This window comes from Pantherophis guttatus, chromosome 13 (assembly GCF_059756535.1).
Source record: "Pantherophis guttatus breed Tessera chromosome 13, ASM5975653v1, whole genome shotgun sequence".
Lineage (NCBI taxonomy): Eukaryota > Metazoa > Chordata > Lepidosauria > Squamata > Colubridae > Pantherophis > Pantherophis guttatus.
The window spans coordinates 12190013-12210749 of NC_142075.1; the positions used below are offsets into that span (position 1 = coordinate 12190013).

The window sequence follows — 20737 nt, forward strand, 5'->3', positions numbered from 1 at the left end:
ATCCTGATATTAACTGTGTGATTGCTGTTTTTACCATGTGTTTAAATATATACCGTGTTTCCCCGAAAATAAGACCAGGTCTTATATTAATTTTTGCTCCAAAAGACGCATTAGGGCTTATTTTCTGGTTAGGTCTTATTTTGGGGGGTATACAGTACTAAATGCATCCATCTGGCTGACAGTCTTAACTGCGGCTTATTTTGGGGGTAGGGCTTATATTACGAGCATCCTGAAAAATCATACTAGGGCTTATTTTCCGGTTGGGTCTTATTTTAGGGGAAACAGGGTAGAAGAATCTAGATGTCCACTAGATGGCAGAAGAAATAGAGTTTTCCATGTTTCTTCACTTCCATCTATTGTTCAATATAAATAACACAATGATGAATGCTTCTCCAGCATGGTTTTTTTTTTTCAATCTGCCTGGTTCTTCTACAGGGACAAAGAGGAAGATGAAGGTATTCCTAGTGAATCCGAAGAGGAGAAGAGGGTGCTGGACACCAAGGCCAGGGAACTGAAAGGTAAAAATGGGCATAATCTGAATTTTTAGTCTCCTAACGCCAGCAATTCTCTGTTTCAGCACAAGATGGAGCTCCAGCATTAGCGATTGCAAACCCCACCAACTTTTAAATAACTTTCCATCCTCTGTAATAGCATTCTAGCTGACCTCTCTCCGCTTTTTCCCCTCTCACAGAACAGCTCCAGCAAAAAGATCAGCAAATAATCACCCTCTTGGAGGAAAAAGAGAAGATTTTCAGAGATATGACGGATTGCAGTGGGCATGAAGAAGGACTCGGGTCTGGCGCCAGGATGCTGTTCCGGGCAAACACAGAGGAAGCACCGAAAGGAGAAAGCATAATGAAGAATCTGATCAGTGAAGGTAAGCTGGCCTCTCACCCCCAACGTTTGTTGCTTGGTTTTACGAAGGAGTCTAAACTGAATATCTTGGATAAAGTAAATCGCTGGTTTTCGAAGAAGTAAAACTGCAACAGGCTGAAAACCGAGAGTTGAAAACAAGATTATCATTCGGGATGCGATGAATTTTTAATAGAATTTTCCAGAGTTTTGCTTGATTTTTTTTTAATATATATATCAGGGCTCGGTTCTAATTTTTTTTACTACCAGTTCTGTGGGCATGGCTTATTTTGTGGGCGTGGCTTGGTGGGGGTGTAATGTGAGTGGGTGGGCGTGGCCAACTTTTTTTTTTTTTTAACTTTTAAAAGCATTTTTTCTACAACCTTAAGAGGTTGCAGAAAAAAAGCTTTTAGAAGCCTCTGACGATCAGGCAACTCAGCTGGGATCGCCAGAGGCTTTTAAAGGCATTTTTTTCCCTACAACCTCTTCGGCTGAAGAGGTTGTAGAAAAAATATTTTTAAAAGCCTCTGAGGATCCCAGCTGAGCCACGCGATCAGCCGCTGCAATATTTGTTAAGTGTGAAAAACAGTCCCTTTCTCTGGTGCCGTTGTAACTTTGAATGGTCACTAAATGAACTGTTGTAAGTTGAGGACTACATGCATTTAATTACATGCAGTTTTTTGGCCGAAGAGGTTGTTGAAAAACTACTTTTAAAAGTAAAAAAAAAAAGCCTCTGATGAGGTGGGTGGGGTAAGCAAGCGGCAACCGGTTTGGGGGCGTGGCCAGCCAATGTTATTACCGATTCTCCAAACTACTACAAATTTTTACTACCAGTTCTTGTGAACCGGGAGCATTCCACCCCGATATATATTCTGACCAAGGGGGTTTGCTTGTTTTTATTCATGCATTATTTTTATTTATTATATATATTTTTAAATGTCGCCCTACAAGGTGACTTTGGCTGGTTTTTACTGCTTGCTTGGGGTTGTTGTTGCAATACGAACAGTTAGAGAATATTTAGATAAAAATAAATTAAATGCATGTAGTCCTCAATTTACAAAAGTTCATTTAGTAACCGTTCAAAGTTACAACGGCACCGGAGAAAGGGACTGTTTTTCACACTTAACAAATGTTGCAGCACCCCCGTGGTCACATGATCAAAATGAAAACGCTTGGCAACTGGCATGTATTTATGACGGTTGCAGTGTCCCAGGGTCACGTGATCCCCTTTTGCGACCATCTGACAAAACCAAGTCAAAGGGAAAGCTGGATTCACTTAATGACCCACGTTCCTCACTGAACTGCTGCAGTGATTCACTTCCCAACCATGGCAAGAAAGATTGCATAATGGGGGCCAACTCGCTTAACGAATGTCTTGCTTTTAGCAACATAAATTCTGGGCTCGGTTATGGTCGTAAGCTGAGGACTACCTGTAAGTATTTATTTTTAAAATAAATAAACAAGCAAGTTGGCAGCGAGTAGAGTAGAGTAGAGTAGAGTAGAGTAGAGTAGAGTAGAGTAGAGTAGAGTAGAATAGAATAGAATAGAATAGAATAGAATAGAATAGAATAGAATAGAATAGAATAGAATAGAATAGAATAGAATAGAATTCTTTATTGGCCAAGTGTGATTGGACACACAAGGAATTTGTCTTTGGTGCATAAGCTCTCGGTGTACATAAAAAGAAAAGATACATTTGTCAAGAATCATATGGTACAACACTTAGTGATAGTCATAGGGTACAAAGAAGCAATCAAATCATACTAGCAAACAATCAATATAAATTGTAAAGATACAAGCAACAAAGTTACAGTCATGCAGTCACAAGTGGGAGGAGATGGGTGATAGGAAGGATGAGAAGATTAATAGTAGTGCAGCCTTAGTGAATAGTTTGACAGCATTGAGGGAATTATTTGTTTAGCAGAGTGATGAGTTTGGGAAAAAAACTGTCCTTGTGTCTAGTTGTTCTGGTGTGCAGTGCTCTATAGCGTCGTTTTGAGGGTAGGAATTGAAACAGTTTATGTCCAGGATGTGAGGGGTCTGTAATGATGAACATGGATGGCCTTCTGAGGGCGCTGTGTCTTCTTTCAGTTGAGCAGCTGCAAGGTTTGGTGAGCAGAAGCCTCGGAAGTGCTTTTGGGCAGCAGATGACCAATCTGGCTTCTGATCAGGAGAGTGTGGGGCCCATCTCTCTCCCCAGGAGGGCAGAGACCTTCGGAGGATTTGACAGCCACCTAATGAATGTCTATAAAGGTGAGTCTTTTTTTCCTCCACCCCAAGCATTAAGCTTTGAGCCGCAGTGGTTAGAATGCAGTACTGCAGGCTACATCTACTGACTGCCGGCTGCCTGCAATTTGGCAGTTCAAATCTAGAAAGAGTGCAGAGAAGAGCAACAAAGATGATTAAGGGACGGGAGGCTAAAACATATGAAGAACGGTTGCAGGAACTGAGTATGTCTAGTTTGATGAAAAGAAGGACTAGGGGAGACATGATAGCAGTCTTCCAATATCTCAGGGGCTGTCACAAAGAAGAGGGGGTCAAGCCAGGGGTGAAATCTTGCCGGTTCTGACAGGTTCTGGAGAACCAGTAGCGGAAATTTTGAGCAGTTCGGAGAACTGGCAAATACTACCTCTGTCTGGCCCCAGAGTGGAGTGGGAATGGAGATTTTGCAATATCCTTCCCCCAGGAGTGGGGAGCGAATGGGGATTTTGCAGTATCCTTCCCCTGCCACGCCCATCAAGCCATGCCCACAGAACCGGTAGTAAAAAAAATTGGATTTCACCACTTGGCCAAGCTATTCTTCAAAGCACCTGAGGGCAGGACAAGAAGCAATGGGTGGAAACTAATCAAGGAGAGAAGCAACTTAGAACTAAGGAGAAATTTCCTGACAGTGAGAACAATTAATCGGTGGGCCAACTTGCCTGCAGAAGTTGTGAATGCTCCAACACTGGAAGTTTTTAAGAAAATGTTGGATAACCATCTGTCTGAAGTGGTGTAGGGTTTCCTGCCTAAGCTAGGAGACCTCCAAGGTCCCTTCCAACTCTGTTATTCTATTCTAAATCTCACCAGGCTCAATGTTGACTCAGCCTTCCATCCTTCCGAGGTGGATAAAAATGAGGACCCAGATTATTGGGGGCAATAGGCTGACTCAGTAAACCGTTTAGAGAGGGCTGTAAAGCACTGTGAAGCTGTATATAAGTCTAAGTGCTATTGCTATTGCTATTTGCCCTTTTATTTTGCAGTCAGTTTCCTGAACGGGGAAATAACGCTTTTGCCGTAGTTACAGTCGCTCTCAAGGCTCACTACTTTGAAGAACCTTAGGCTGTGTTTGTTTTGGCTTAGCCTGGTATCTGCACCCAGCCTTTATGTACAAATTATGGCCTATATGGTTTGGTGTGATGTGGGATGTCCTCCCATCTTCAGTTTTTCGGTTACACACACACAAAAAAAAACTTATTCAAAAGTTTTTCTTTTCTTTTTTTTAGGTGGCGAGAAGGATGAAGGAGAAGAAGTACAAGATCTTCGGAGGACGGAGTCTGATAGCGTGTTGAAGAAGGTACGGAATGGCTGAGAGTTCAACAGCTTTCCATGTTCAGCCTCCTGCGTCTTGTAGAGTTTTGGCTAGTAAGGGAGTATGAACCCTTGGGGGAACCCTTAAAATAGCATCTATCTGTTGGAGACCCACACTAAACAATAAAGGTAAAGATTTCCTGGTCAGTTGTGTCCGAGTCTAGGTCACAGTGCTCATCTCCATTTCTTGGCCAAGGGAGCCAGCATTGTCTGAAGACACTTTCCGTGGTCATGTGGCCAGCATGACTATCCACCAACAGCACACAGAACGCTATTACCTTCCCAACAATGTGGTACCTATTTATCTAGTCGCATTTGCATGCTTTCAAACTGCTAGGTGGACAGGAGCTGCCCAAGAATGGGCGATCGCCCCATTGCATGGAGCTCAGGTCTCAAACCTCGGCTGTCAGCTCTCCAGCTGACCAGTGTCAGTGTCTTTAACCACTGAGCCATCCCACCCTCACCAAACAGCACCTACCGGTAGAACTTATCCACTCACCATGTTTGGCTAGAGACTGATCAACTATCCGGCAAGGTCTACCAATAATTGAGCCATCCTTCCTAATAGCTTACTTTTCCCACTTCCTGCGATGACCAGCAGATCCGCTGTTTTATCCTTTGCAGGATGCATTGCACTGCATCTCTGGGTTTGATTGTGTAGTTGAAGGTGAGAGGTCAACGCAATGGCAAAAGTAGTGACCCGAACAACAGTTGTGTTTTCCTCCTTGCATTAAATCGATAGCTGCAGGAGGATGTCATTGAACCAACACTACAATTTCTGCTGAGCTGTATCATTCATGCCACTCTTAATTAGCATCCCCATTCCTTGTAAATCCCTCCAGCTGTTTTACGGGAGAGAATTCATTTCTCGTGTTAGCTGATATAATCCTTACAAACCTCTAAAAAGGTAGCAAAACAAGAGTTTCTTCACGATTACCGTCAGGAAACTTAAATTCTGGTAGGCTGTTTTCATATTAGAAGGAAATTAGTGGCACATTTATTTTATATTTTTGTTATTGTGTTTTGATGTTTTATGCACAATTTTGATCTCTGACCATAAACATACATTGATGGAATATGCTCAGAAAATTGGGTCAGGGATGCTGGGAGGGGAAGGCCAAGCTTTCAAACATAAGTTGTTTGATTTTTTTATTTATTTGGATCTCTTGTCCTTCGTCTTTTTCTCACTGAGAGAATCTATGGTCTCTTCTCAGGGAGGAACAGCTAACTTGATGTTTGTGCTGAAGAGAAACAATGAGGTAAGTGTTTGTGTTCAGAATTGCCCTTTTTCTTTTGTTTGCACAACATTTACATCAGCCCCTTTCTTATGCCTAATGAAATATCTCCTCCTTTAATTTTGTTGGTCTTGCAATCTGGAATTTGATTTGATTTGATTTGATTTGATTTGATTTGATTTGATTTGATTTGATTTGATTTGATTTGATTTGATTTGATTTGATTTGATTTTATTTTATTTTATTTTATTTTATTTTATTTTATTTTATTGCATTGCATTGCATTGCATTGCATTGCATTGCATTGCATTGCATCGCATCACATTGCATTGCATTGCACTGTAGTATTTTATTTTATTATTTTATTTTATTTTATTATTTATTTTATTTTATTTTATTTATTATTTTATTTATTTTTTATGAAAATTTATATAGCCTCCTACTCACTCATGGTGACTCTAGGCGGCTTTTAGAAAATAAAAACACAAAGTAGCAAAAGCACTTACGACTTATAGAGCACATCTTCACAATGTTTTACAGCCCTCTTTAAGCGGTTTACAGTTTATAGTATCAGTGTATTTTCCCCAACAATCTGGGTTCTCATTTTACCGGCCTCGGAAGGATGGAAGGCTGAGTCAACCTTAAGCCGGTAGGGATTGAACTCCTAACAGTGAGCAGAGTTAGAATGCGCCACCATGGCTCCTGAAGAAATAAAAATAATAAAATAATAATAAAATAATAACCACCCCCACCCCCTGACGACAACACACACTCAAATCAGCCATTTAATGGGCTTCATCCCACTCTGGGTTGGCAAAACCACATCTTCAGGGCCTTCCGGAAGAGTGTCAAGAGTGGGAGGCAGTCTAATTTCTGAGGGAGGACATTCCAAAGGGAGGGAGCCACCACGGAGAAGGCCCTTCTTCTGGGTCCCGCCTGATGTGCCTCCTTAGAAGACGGGCCTTTGATAAGTTTTCTTGCTCTGTTCATTATTAGAATTACTTTGGTTAGTGCCTCGTCTACTTCTTGATAAGCTTTGGGCCAAACCAGCATTGTCCATCTGGGTAACTTCCAGTTGGTTGGACCACAATGCCATTATAATGGATGTTGTACTCCCATCCAAAGAGCACCAGTTCGGGACAGTTGGAGAATGTACATGTTGTCTTTGCTGTGATGGGGTAGGAGAAGAGAAAACCCACATAATGCTGAACTGAGTACACAAGTGAACTTCTGAAGTTTTATGATATCCTCAGTCCTTGAAGTTCTGAAGAAACACAGAAATTGTCCCTGAAAGTTTAATGCAAAGCTAAGTAGAAAGTAACATTTGTTGCCCAGTGGTTGATGAAAAATCACTTTGTTTAAATAATGGAATCAGTAGTTTTATTTATTATGCGTTCATAACTAAGTGCAGTACAGACATAGACTTTTTAAAAAAGAGTTCAAAAAATGATATAGTGAATGGAAATCTTTATTACAGTCCAAGATCAGTAGATAATAAAAGTCAGTAATATGAAACAGATTACACATATGTACAGAAAGGCACCAATATATATAATTGATAGGTGCAATTATAATTACATAATATAAAAGAAGAACCCCTTAAATTAAATGGTCCACGACATGTAATTGTGTGTGTGTGTGTGTGTGTGTGTGTATATATTTCAAAGTAATACAGTACAAAAGCATTATAAAATATCCACAGCTCATTGTATTAGTAAATTCAGAACTGAGAGAAAGTCTATATAGTCACACAAGATGTACACATTTAGATTATATAAAATAAACTTACCTTGGAATACTATGCTTTTATGTAACTTTATGCCCCCGCAAAAGCCATACGTCAACCTAAAATCAATATTGTGCCTTGAAAAACCAAGCTATGCAAAATAAGAGGTATAGATTTGCAAGAACAGACAAATGGGAAAGCTGCATTTTCCCCAATGCATCGTTTCCTGAGTATTTATTTTCCTGAATGTGAAGGAATACACAGAATTTTGCTTTTGGGAAATATTTGCTGGTTGCTGGTTACTCTCAAGTAACCAGTGTCATGGGAATGAACATAGTAAATATTTAAGGGCTGGTGTTCCTCCACCACTGTCCATCCTCCCAGCTGCCTGCTGTTGGCTAAATTCTTATATTTGGATTCCTATAAAAAGGCAGGGATCCAGTGGAGCAAATAAGTTAATTAGCTATTGACAGTGTTTTTCTCTCTGCTTCCCTCTCTCTTCCTTCTACAGCAGGTTCTCCAGAGTATCACTCAGCTTCACAGCTTGCTGGGCTTATTACAGGTAAGCGCTGAGAAAGAGGCAGGGAAAATGTCTCTTCTAATGTGATCAAGCTGATGCAGTCTAATATTTCAGCTGAATAAGACACAAGAGATGCAACATCTAAAGCTGGAGCCTCCAACCAGAAGCTTTCAGGGCTGCATATGTTCTCCAGAACCCTTGAGCCCTGAGAAAGTTTTGCTGAATTGCAATCTTGGATGGGGATGCTTTGGCTCAGTGACTAAGACGCTGAGCTTGTCGATCAGAAGGTCAGCAGTTCAGCAGTTCGAATCCTTAGTGCCGCATAACGGGGTGAGCTCATGTTACTTGTCCCAGCTTCTGCCAACTTAGCAGTTCGAAAGCATGTAAAAAATGCAAGTAGAAAAATAGGGACCACCTTTGGTGGGAAGGGAACAGCGTTCCATGTGCCTTCGGTGTTGAGTTATGCCAGCCACATGACCACGAAGACGTCTTCGGACAGTGCTGGCTCTTCGGCTTTGAAAGGGAGATGAGCACAAGGAACCTTTACCTTTAATCTTGGATGAATCAGACAGGAAACTCATGGAAGACGAGGAAAGAAATTAAATTAACTCTAATTAGTTAATTGAACTTCAAGGAGGCACATGGTATTTTTGGAATGAGGTCCTTCCCATGCTCCTCAAAGACTAAGGGTGGTTCTGAATTAAAGGAAGGGAAAAAACAAGTTGCTTGCGTATTATTCAGGTTTCTGGATGCCTGTATATAAATATATCAGCATGCCAACAAAAGGCTTACAAACCTCATTGTGGTATTGGAAACTTAAAATTAACAGTCCAGACAAGTAGTGATCAGTTATCACTGACCTCATGATTCCTCATAAGAAGAGCCATGTCAAAGTCATGGGAAGAGCCCTCATTCCAGGCAGGGTCAATGAAATATAGGAGCTCCTGTAGAGGAAGGAAGGTCTTAATATTGTACTGGAGAAAGATAGCATTGGCACTCAGACTTGTGTTTATGCAGCCTCATACAAAGCTCACAATCAAAGATAGCAATAACACTTAGACTTATATAACACTCTATAGTACTTTACAGCACTCTCAGGGCGGTTTATAGTATCAGCGTATTGTCCCCAACGATCTGGGGTCCTCATTTTACTGATCTCGGAAGGATGGAAGGCTGAGTCAACCTTTGTTCTGATCTAGGCTTCCTTTAAAAGCATGAAGCAGAGTCTCAGTCCCGGCAAAACCCCGTTTATTTACACGACTGTGAATTCCTTTCATTCACAGTCAGCAAGGCCTGGCAAACAGTCTTTCAAAGGAATATTTATCAACACAAAGCTTATCTCGCTTGGAAAGCTGCCAGATAACTAGTTTCCAAAAGTAGTGTAAGGCAAAACTTGGCACAGAGTCTCTTAGAGTCACAAACAGAACTTTCCACTCTTGGAAACGACTGACCGAATGAATTGTTTCCTGCAAAAGCCCCCTCCCCGTTCACTCCTCTTTTGTTTCCTGTGGGAGGAGCCAAGCATCTCCAAGGTGTGGCTTTACTCCCGAGTCGACCCTGCTTTCTTAGTTCTTCTTGTCTTCTGGCAGCTCTGTGCATGCGCATACTGGGAACAGGCTCCAGCTGTTCCTCTGCCTCACTGCTGTCTACCTCCCTCTCTGCCTCCGACATAGAGCCCTCGTCTGAACTTTCCCCAGCCCCCAGGACTGACCCATGTTCCTCCCCATTGTCCTTACTGTCCGACTCTGCTGCCAGCTCCGCTGGCCTCCAGCTGGCCACAACAACCTTGAGCCCATCAGGATTGAACTCCAGATGGTGGGTAGAATTAGCCTACAATACTGCATTCTTACCACTGTGCCACCAAGCGCCAGCTACATCAAAGATGTAGGTCCCAAATGGTCCCAGCTGTTATGATTTGAAATAGACCTATTGACTTGTATGGTTTGGAATGATTTGCAGTACATCCAATTTGGCAAGGCGTTTAATTTTTTCTATTTAATTCTGCGGCTCTTCTGTAAAGCCAATGCCTCTCTTATGGGGATTGATTCTCACAGGAATATTCTTCGCAGGAATATTAGCTCTAGTTTTGTGCTGCAAGCAATTAGCCTAATAGAAAGTCTCATCTCCATTTTTGCAGGCTGTTGTTGTGCAACAGGACACCTACATTGAAGACCAGAAGCTGCTGCTCACCGAGAGGGCCTTGAGCCGCATCTCCTTCCGACCCAACTCCTTGATTGAGCAGGAAAAGCAACGCAGCCTGGAGAAACAGCGGCAAGAGCTCGCCAACCTGCAGAAGCAGCAAACCTTGCACCAGGAGGAAAGGAGGAAGAAAGAGAAGGAGTGGGAGGCCAGAGAGAAAGAGCTATCTGAGAGGGAATCTCAGTTGGGCCAGAGGGAAGAGCAGATCCAGAAAGGGCAACACAGTCTGGAGAAGGAGCGGGAAGAGCTGCAGCAGAAGAAAGCAGCCTATCAACTCGATCTGGAACGTCTCCGGACGGCCCAGAAGCAACTGGAGAAAGAGAAGGAGCAACTGAAGAGGGAAATGGAGCAAATATCTCAACCCCAGATGGAACCCAATGTCAAACCGGTAATTGGCTTCTTTTGCACCTGTACGTTTTTCTGGCGTTAAACGAAGGAGGCTGGTGGAAGATCTGAAGTTGCAGAGGTTCTAGATCACTCGTTTTCAGATTATGTTTGTGGACCCTTCTGTTCAACCCATTGAGGTGTCTCCTTCAGAAGATCAGTAATGCTTTTCTTCCACGACTTCATGTGCCGCAGTCCTGATTTTCTTGTGTAGTACACGATCCCAGATAAGAATTCTCAAGTCACTTGTATTCGATTCTGGAAGCCACATTTTTTTTTTAATCTAAGCGATCTTATCCATGTTGTGATGTTCTCTGATTTTTTCCTTATGTATGTAGTAGCCATAGTACCAGGGGTGAAATGTTCCTGGTTCAGACCGGATCGCACAATCCAGTTGCGATGGCGGCTGGTGGTTCGGAGAACTGGTAGCAAAAATCCCTGCCCCCCCATTGCCCAGCTGAGTCGCGCGATCATCAGAGGCTTTTTCTTTTTACTTTTAAAAGCATTTTTTTCTACAACCCCTTCGGCAGAAAAAATGCTTTTAAAAGAAAAAAAAAGCCTCTGACGATCGTGTGGCTCAGCTGGGATTGTCAGAGGCTTCTAAAAGCATTTTTTTCCTGCAACCTCTTCAACCGAAGAGGTTGTAGGGGAAAAAAATGCCTTTAAAAGCCTTTGGCGATCCCAGCTGAGTTGCCTGATCGTCAGAGGCTTTTAAAAACATTTTTTTCTGCAACCTCTTGAGGTTATAGAAAAAATGCTTTTAAAAGTAAAAAAAAAAAAAAGGTGGCCACGCCCACCCAGTCACATTAACCCCCCCCCCAAGCCACACCCACAGAACTGGTAGTAACAAATTTTACATTTCACCACTGCATAGTACCACAACTATTACAGTGGATATCTGCAGGTGAATGTATCTTTTCACTGATAGCACCCTGACTGACCAGATGAAGACTTTCTATTATTATTCAACATTGGTTTGGTTTCCTTGTGGTGTTTTAACCTATGGCTACTATTACTTATTGCTGCTTTTATTGTTTTATTTTTATTTATTTTAACATCGGGTTTTTTTAACATGCTTTATAGTGCCAGGGAACGGAGAGTGTTAGAGAATTTAGAATAGAAGAACAGAGTTGGAAGGGACCTTGGAGGTCTTCTAGTCCAACCCCCTGCTGAGGCAGGAAACCCTACACCACTTCAGACAAATGGTTATCCAATCTCTTCGTAAAAACTTCCAGTGTTGGAGCATTCACAACTTCTGGATTCAAGTTGTTCCACCAGTTAATTGTTTTAACTGTCAGGAAATTTCTCCTTAGTTCTAAGTTGCTTCTCTCCTTGATTAGTTTCCACCCATTGCTTCTTCACCTGCCCTCAGGTGCTTTGGGGAATAGCTTGACTCCCTCTTCTTTGTGGCGTTGTGCTTTAAACATGTAATAAATGCAAACATGAACAATCCGTTACCATACCTATTTCTTGTTTATCTTGTGTCTTCCAGAATCCCAACCAACATGCCAAAATGAGCAGAACCCCTTCCCTTCTTCCCACAGAGGACTTGCCTTCTAGACAGTTGTGTTCCTCGTTGCCCAAAGGGCACCTGGATACAGAACTTTCTGCCTCATCCAAAAGGAACAGTCTCTCAAGGACGAATAAAGAGAAGAGCTCTTTTCATTTGATTGGCACTACAACTTCAGGCCAAACCAACAAGCCAACTGAAGGACCTGGGCAGATACCCAACCGCCTGTTTGGCTTAGCCAAGCCGAAGGAGAAGAAGGAGAAGAAGAAGAAGAGCAAAAGGGATCGGTCCCAGACTTCTGGTAAGCATAGAGTGGGCTTGAGGGCGACCTTTAAAGATCGCTCTCTGAAGTGCACAACTAAGGATGGAAACATCTCTTACCAGATTGCTTGCTTGTGGTCAAGATCTGAGTCTTGTCTGCAGATCAGTAGGCAACAAGAGTAGAATAAGCTTGCGGCCTTCCTCAACCGAAAGAGGGACAGTATAGTTGTAAAGCCAAAGTGATTGAATTAATACTGAGACAAAGATTCAAATCTACCCTCAGTTAGAAGGTCCTTAGCTCTGTTGCAGTGACTAAATATTTGAGATGGCTCCCACATTGACAAAAACTCAGGTCATTTTGCTGTGATAGCATGTACAACTGAAACTTGATGTTTTTGTGGGTTGTTCTGTTTGTGTAGGAGAAGAAATAGCAGGCCTGAGGGCAGAGTCAAAGGAGGAATCAGCCTAGAGTCTCTATGTCCCCACTAATGGTCTAAGTCCAACCTCTCTTGAATTTCATTAACCCTTATTTAACACCAACACAATGCTGACCATTAATTGACTAAATTCCTGTGCATAGGCATGAGCAATACATCAATTTAATTGGAACGTAGCATGTGGCCCCGATTTCTTTCGATCTCTCCCACCTGGGACTTTATGCACAGGAATGCCCTTTAAGGGCAGCAATTTTTAGGCATCGCGATTCCAATGAAATCAATGTATTTTGGGGCCGGGGATAGAGATCAATTCATGCAGATCCCACATTTAAATCAAAGAGGTGGGAATATGTAAATAAGTAAACGATCTGTAATTGAGCATTCCAATTCCAGGATAATTTAATTTAATTTAATTTAATTTAATTTAATTTAATAAATTAAATCGGATTTAAGAAAAAGTAGAATGTGGGGTGGAGTGAGCTGAATAGGATGGGTATGCAAGACATGATATCAGATAGAGGGAGGTTAGCCTAAGTCCTACTCAGAGTAGTCCAGACAAATAAGAATTCTTACCCTCCCCTGAACTACAGTTATCTAACTTGCAAGTTGGAAGGAGTAAAATTTGACAATAATAGAGATAATGCCATCCAGAGGTGATATTCAGCCGGTTTGGACTGGTTCAGGGGAACAGGTAGTGGAGATTGTGAGTGGGCCCGCCGCCCACCCGCCGCGGTGGCTCTATGCCATCCTATTTAAGCATGTTTTTGAGGCCAGACGCATGCGCGGAAGGCGAATTGGTGGTAACAAAATGTGAAACCCACCGCTGATGCCATCCCATGTTGGTTTTCCTTTTGAATGTATCAGTGGTGGGTTGCTCCCGGTTCTGTCCGGTTCTTGAGAACTGGTAGTAAAAGCGGCGGGAGGCTCCGCCCACCCACCCTGATGTCATATTTGGAGATCTGCGCATGCACAGAAGCATGTGTGTGTGAGCAAAGCAAGTGCGCACGCACTCCCATTGCGAACCGGTACTAATTTAGAACCCACCCCTGGAATGTATACTTTGTGTTGTGACCCAGGCCCAAGTAGTTAGTATTAAATACAAACAGTTCGAAAACAAACAGACTTTATTAGAACAGCTGAGAATTAATTCATTCTCAGCGTAGTCCAAACTAAATTAAAGCAAATTCTTCGAAACACCATTTCTCAGTTTATCACTGACCTTGGGATAATTAGGCAAACTGCCAAAGGCTTTTCTTGGCAAAAGTTCAGAAGCAGAAGACGCCGACAAGAAATGAATACAGTGAAACAAGAAGCAATTCTCTCAATGTTGTTTTCCGGCAAAGAGGCCCAGAGCCATTGCTGGTCTTTTAAGCCTTATAGGAGGGGCCAATCATCTCTTAGCCCTACTCCTGAGTCGTCCTCTCTGCTTTATCTGCTTCTGCCTTCTCGCAGCTCTTTTCATGCGTGCACAAGGAACAGGCTCCTCCTGTTCCTCTGCCTCTCTATTGTCAGCCTCTCTATTATCAGCCTCTGGAGGCTCTGAAGTCTGCACATCACTCCTCAATGGCTCTGGCCCCATCTCTGCCTCTGACGCAACGCCCTCATCCGGGCCTTCGCCAGCCTCCAGGACTGGCCCATGTTCTTCCTCAGCCTCATCGCTGTCCGACTCCGCTGACAGCTCCGCAGGCTGCTGGCGGACCACAACACTTTGAAGGGTGATCCCAGTGTGCTAATAGAAGCATGAATTTAAAAGGAAAAATAATCTTTGGTTCTAATATGAAGTGAAAGCTTTTGCTGATGCATTTACATTTTTTTCCTTATATAAAAAAGAAGGAAAGTCTGCTGACTGTGGCAATATGCAAAAACGTTTAACTGATTGACCTTGCAATGGACAGCTGTGCAGGATTTGCCAAGGGAAGTGATGGCTAACCTTTTCCAGACGGAGTGGCCAAAGTGCGCACAAACCCCCAAAATGCAATGAACATGTGGCCCCCACCGCATGCGCCCAGTCCCCCATGCACGTGCCCCACCTGCATGCACACATGTCCTCCCCACACACGCCCCACACATGTGCAACAGAGAACCAAAGACCAGCTGGCTGGCCGGAGGCGTGCACACATGTGCAGCAGAGTTGAACTGGGGCGATGGCTCATTGTTCTGTCCCCGTACCACACACGCACCTCCACAGACGGCCCGGAGTTAATAAGCCACACGACAAAACTCTTTGAAGATAAAGCTAGCAACCCAGTGGCTAGCTGCCAATTCAGACTTTACTCACACAAAACAAAGATTAGACTGCAAGCATTCTGATAAAACAGGCAGAGTTTCAATAATACAAGGATTAATCCAAATGCAGTCCGATAAAGCAGGCAAAGTCCAGTAACGCAGAGATCATGGATTATTTCCAGTTTTTGCTTGTCACAAACTGAACTGGCCACCACACCCACATTTATACCCTGTGTGGTGTGGTCCAGTGACTCAGCTAATCTCTGGCACGCCTTCCCCTCTGCTGTGCATGCTTCTCCCTGTGCCTCTATCTTCTTCATCGCTGTCCACCTGTGGCTGGGGGGACGTGCTTGGCTCTGAGCCTATCTTTTGGCCTTCGGTGTCCTCCGGAGGCATTGCCAGAGAGGAGGGTCCTGGAGAGGGAGGCCTTGCCAACTCCTCTCCCTCACTCTCAGAGTCTGCATCTGTCGATAGCCCAGGCTCAGGCAACAGAGCCACAACACTCATGTGCCATCAGAGAGGGCACTGCGTGCCACCTCTCGCACGCATGCCAGAGATGTGCCATCATGGGCCTAGGGTGAAGGATCATTTCAGATGTAGGGATTCTTCCCAGCCAACCTCCATAAGGGCGGTGACATGGAGATAGATAATTATGGATTTATTGTATCTCTTGTGTTTATCAGTCTGCTTGGTCTTTGTCTATGGAAATGCTAATCTCTGTGGCTTTGTTCCAGAGAACCACAATCCCTTAGAACTCTTCCTTTCTGATTAGGCTTCTGGTAGGATGCAGTTGGTTGCTCAAGTGTACAGCAGTGCATAAGGAAGCCAGGAAATAAAGCAGTCTCTGATGTCTGTTTCTTGTCAGGGTTCCGGATGCCCCAATTAAATCATGAACCTTGAGCCAAACTTCAAAAGAAATCTAGTTATTTATTAGGAGCTTCATGTCGGCGTGTTCCCAAGTAAAGCCAACTCTGACCCCATGTAATGTACGCCCCAATCATGACCCTGTTTCCCCCCTCCCCCCAAGGTGTGTCATCAATCACATTTGCCAACGGAGCAATTTCTCAGATTGTAGAGATGCTCCCCTCCAGCCGCTGTGGATAACCCTGGGAGACAGCCTTGAGAGAGAGATGTCTGGAATGTACGTCTGTCTTTGGCTGCAGTGCTGCTTCGTCGGTTTCCCATCCCCCTTGCCTATGGCAACTCGAGAGCAGGCCAGGGATGCTTTCCGAGTTGACATTGATATTATTTTGATTTCTTTTTCCCCCCCTAGATGCTCACTCTCCAGAAGGAGCACCAGAAAGCGAGGAGATCTTTTGCTGATCCCATGTCTTGTCTCCAGCCAGGCCTCTTCCAGATCTGCCCTACACTGAGAGGCCAAAGAATCGAACAACTATTCTTTATTCTAGACATTGAACTATGTTGGGCTTTATCACCTTTCTCTCCTACACAATCCACTGTCCATTCCCACTTCTGGATCTTCTTGAATACGTCGCATCTGAAAACATGTCCACAAGGGCAGGAGGAGGAAGAGGAGGAGCAACCACATGGAAGAACTGTGGATACGGCCAAATTGGGCAGGCTCAGTTTGGGTTCAATGTGATCTGAAGAGCTCTGATTCTCTGTTGCAATGCTAGCTCGTGACTTGTCTAGGCAGATATTCCTTTCTTTCCTTTTCATCTTGAACAACAGGGAATTTGTGAACAAGGGCAACAAACCTCACCTTCTCTTAGGAAACCACCACCAAAATCAAAAACCTTCTATAGTTTGGGGGGGGGGAATGTGACTCTTTACCCAGTGTTTCTACACTGGTCTATATAGATGTAATGTATACCCACGTCTACACGTACTTAACTCAATATAGAGATATATATACACACACACACAAATAAATGTAGCTCCATATCCTTTGGATATGCCGTATGTCTGTACAGAAAAACTAAGGAACTTTTAGACCTATCCTAATGGGGTTGGCAGATACCTGAGTGTAACTGTTCAGGGATTGATTGGGTCAAGGGCTACACAGGGCTTGGTTTGAGTTGCAAAGTTGGCCTGCATCAAGATCATAGGGACTGTTTTGAAGTGGAAGGGCCCCTTAAAGCAAGATTCCTGGGGAATGGTTGAAGCATATTGCCAAGAGGCAGAAAAAGAAAGAAAAGAAAAGAAATATAAAATGGATTGGATTGGAACCAACGCGTGGTTGGAGATTGGAGAGGTGAAACGGGGCCGTTGTCGGAAATTAGAAAAACCCACTCTAAGAGTCATCTCGGAAGAGTTAACAAAGGAAAAACTGAAATCGCCTTGAATTTCCATGGAATTGTGAGGTACATCCTAACTGCCTCTATGGGATCTGTCTACCTAGGAAGAAGCAACACCCATTGAGTTGGCAATGCAGTTGAAGAATCTGAAGAAGATACAGACTCAAACTGAATTCGTTGTTCCTGTTTCCCCGGCTTCTCCTCCCAAACACTCCTGTACACATTTTCTCCCGATGTCATTGTATCGTCTCGCTAGAAACTATGTTGAGGAAGTGGGTGACTGTAATCAGGGTGAAAGAGTTGTGATAGAAGAAGTACAATTATATTGGCTGGGTAGAATTTTTTTCACATGGATTAAAGAGACACACACACCTCCATACCCTTGAACATAACTTTCCAGATTGGATAGATTCGTTGCTTTAAGAACGGTAGAATTCCCATCTCAATGCTATCATCTTTTTGGGGTGAGGACAAACTATCATTTTTGAGGTGGCGATTGCCAGGAGTTGAAAAATGTATGTAAATGTACAGACACCCCAGATCTATTTGCTGCAAACCTACTCCTCCCAATTGCTCCTTTATTAAGACTGGCCTTAATTCATGGGTAGAGAAAAAATGATCTCTTTTGATTTATCCAAGGGCAACCATCAGGCCTTCATCCGCGATCAACACATAAAATGTATATTTGGGTTTTTTTGCATATGTGAATAGTCATCAATCGGTTTCAGAAAATAAGTCCTCTGAATTTGGTCTCCTCGGCATGGAATGTAAGGAAGTGCTTTGCTTCTGTTTCCCCACCTGCAAATGGATATTATTGGTCTCCTCATCTGCTAGATGGGGAATGTCTTTCTTGTAGACCTCCTTTCCATGCAGTTTTGTTTAGAAAAGCATGTGGATGCTTTGCTCCAGGCAAAGGGAGCAGGGGAGAAAATGGATCGTTTCCCTTGAATCATTCACACCAACGGTAGATGCTATTGTCAGGCCTTCCTTCCTTCCTTCCTTCCTTCCTTCCTTCCTTCCTTCCTTCCTTCCTTCCTTCCTTCCTTCCTTCCTTCCTTCTTTCCTTCCTTCCTTCCTTCCTTTCCCCCCAAGTCTAACCCTGTAGGATCATCTGGCCCATTTTAGTACATAGTAGGGAGTTCTATCCCGGCCGAGGAATTTAAATTTAATCTCCTCTTCTTCTCCTCTCACATTAAGTGACAAACGGCAAGGAATTCTGGCGTGGTGAGAAAGGAGAGATTGGAAGAACCAATAAGCAGCTCCGTTTGATGATTTGGGATGAGTACAGAAGGACATCCTTGCGCTGCAAACCCATTCTTCCCCATGTCGCCCAGAGATTATCCCGATAGGCTGAGCGAATAGCCAAGAAATCTGTTTAGCTTTAAAGCTTGAGGGGGAGGGACCATTTTTAGTTATCCCACTCCTTCAAAGAAGGTTTTGCACTATTGTTCCACCCTCGTGTTCTCTCTCTTAGAACATCTCCAGAGCCATTTTCACACATCGCCCAATATTTGCAAAAACCAGGAAAAAAAGGAGGAGGAAAAAAAAAACTTTTAATGAATGTGCCTTTACATATGTAGATAATCTCTGGGGACCTGGCTGAATCTGATGTTCTCTAAAAAGAAATTCACGCTGTCCAAAAACAAAGCCAGAGGCAGCTAGAAGAATTTGTTTGTTATATTTTTTTTTAATTTTTATTACCACAATTGTTATATGTGATATTTGTTCTCAGTTGCAAGCTGGGCTTGCGTTGGAAAAAATATATATATATCTTTCTGTTTGTTTGAAAGAAGTCTGGATTTTTAAAAATGACAAAATGTTTACTTGGGATTGTCTGTTTTTGCTTTATTTTTAAGCTGGGCTTATGAAGCCCAAAGAATGTTTGTTTGTGTGTGTGTGTGTGTTAGGGTGTATCCGTGCTTCTTTTTTGTTGTTGTTGTTACTACTTATGTAAATATATCATGGGATTATTGATGTGCTATTTGAATAAAACCAGCATTAAATGCTATCAACCACTGCTAGGAAAGAACCTGTAACGTTCAGCATCTCTTGGCCAAAGGAAACTTAAGATGCTAAGACGGGTGGCTGGCTCTTTGCAGAAAAACAAAACTGGAGTCAGTTCACACCGTGTGAATGCTTACTCCACTGTCATGGGTGCTAAAGAGGAATGGCAGGTTTTGAAAAAAAAAGCACTTCATAACTGCCAAGGAACATCTCTGTTGCACCAAACACTCTTGAGTTTGACGAATCTACTTCTTCCTGCAATGGAATTCAATCTTAAATTTTGAAGAGAGTTTAGTTTAATTTAATCTTGCGTTCTTCCTCTCTGCAATGCACCATGTGAGCGCAGAGAGACGCAAGATGGAGGAAAGAGAAAAAAAAGACGCCAGTGGATGCCGAAAGCTCTTAGCCAAAATCTCCGCTGCCATTCTTCCTTTTTCGTCACAGAGAGACCACGTATAACCCGATCGAGATGGATTTATGTATTTCAAGGAAATCTGTGGGTATTATGAGTTCTTTATATCTTGTTCATTTCCTGTCCAGCTAGATTACAGTTGGTTACTGTGATGAGTTCTTTTTTTTTTGGCAAGGATTGTGTGCCCTAGCATCACAAATTATATGACAATGCATTGCTCTCATTTGAGTTCCTCCCGCTTCTTCCCATAGGCTTTTGAGAAGGTACCAAGTTGCGTGTTTCCTATTGAAATATATCTCGAAAAGGAAAAAGAAAAACCTTTAAAAATAAAAAAAAATGTACATCAGTGGAGAATCAAAAGGAAAAAAAACTGTTATATATTCATTTGTAATTATGTAAAAAAAATATAAGTTAGGTTTATGATTGTAAATTTTTAATTTCCCATGCTGTAATTTGCAAAATGAAAAAAAAAAGATTTTTCATAATCTTTTATTTATCTACCTTTCTTGCTACGGAAAAACAACTCTTGTAAAAAGTTAAATTTCCCTACCCCTTTAAAATAAATGTTGATTCTAAGTCAGATGAGTTTTTGCTTACTGGCCTCTGTATCTCTGTGTCTCTCTGTGTGTTGTTTTCTCACCCTTCGTTTTCAGATTGAAACTGTTGGATTAAAAAAAAACAACCCCAAGGAATAAACTGCTTTATTTCGTACACAGAACAGAAGAAGGAAGCCCTGTGTGGTGACAGGAGAAATGTAAATATGTTTTTGTGCTGCACTGAATAGAGATGTAATCCCTCCCCACCCCCCAAAAAATTGAATTGAATTGAAAGAAAAGAGAATCTAAGAGGTTGAGGGATAGGGGAGTCAGTACCTTTGGGAAATACTGAAATATAGATAGTTGGTTTGGAATAGGAATAGGAATAGGAATAGGAATAGGAATAGGAATAGGAATAGGAATAGGAATGGAATGGATTGGAATGGAATGGAATGGAATGGAATGGAATGGAATGGAATGGAATAGAATAGAATAGAATAGAATAGAATAGAATAGAATAGAATAGAATAGAATAGAATAGAATAGAATAGAATAGAATAGAATAGAATAGAATAGAATAGAATAGAATAGAATAGAATTCTTTATT

At 42.5% G+C, this 20737-nt stretch overlaps 1 protein-coding gene across 23 annotated transcripts in view; it reads left to right on the forward strand.

Annotated features, from left to right (window-relative positions):
• The window catches only part of AKAP13 (A-kinase anchoring protein 13), a 278974-nt gene extending 258652 nt beyond the window's left edge, over positions 1-20322 (forward strand). For 17 of the 23 annotated variants that reach the window (XM_034424686.3, XM_034424691.3, XM_034424690.3 and 14 more), the window contains 9 exons: positions 436-518; positions 692-877; positions 2944-3105; positions 4338-4408; positions 5637-5681; positions 7895-7945; positions 10041-10490; positions 11979-12297; positions 16194-20179. In XM_034424686.3, the coding sequence (XP_034280577.2) occupies positions 436-518; positions 692-877; positions 2944-3105; positions 4338-4408; positions 5637-5681; positions 7895-7945; positions 10041-10490; positions 11979-12297; positions 16194-16243 (1417 nt within the window). In that variant the 3' untranslated portion in view covers positions 16244-20179. Of the gene's footprint in view, positions 1-435; positions 519-691; positions 878-2943; positions 3106-4337; positions 4409-5636; positions 5682-7894; positions 7946-10040; positions 10491-11978; positions 12298-16193; positions 20180-20247 lie in introns of those variants that run through there. The other 6 variants (XM_087878331.1, XM_087878336.1, XM_087878337.1 and 3 more) reach the window with 3 other exon arrangements.
• The last annotated feature ends 415 nt before the right edge of the window (positions 20323-20737 follow it).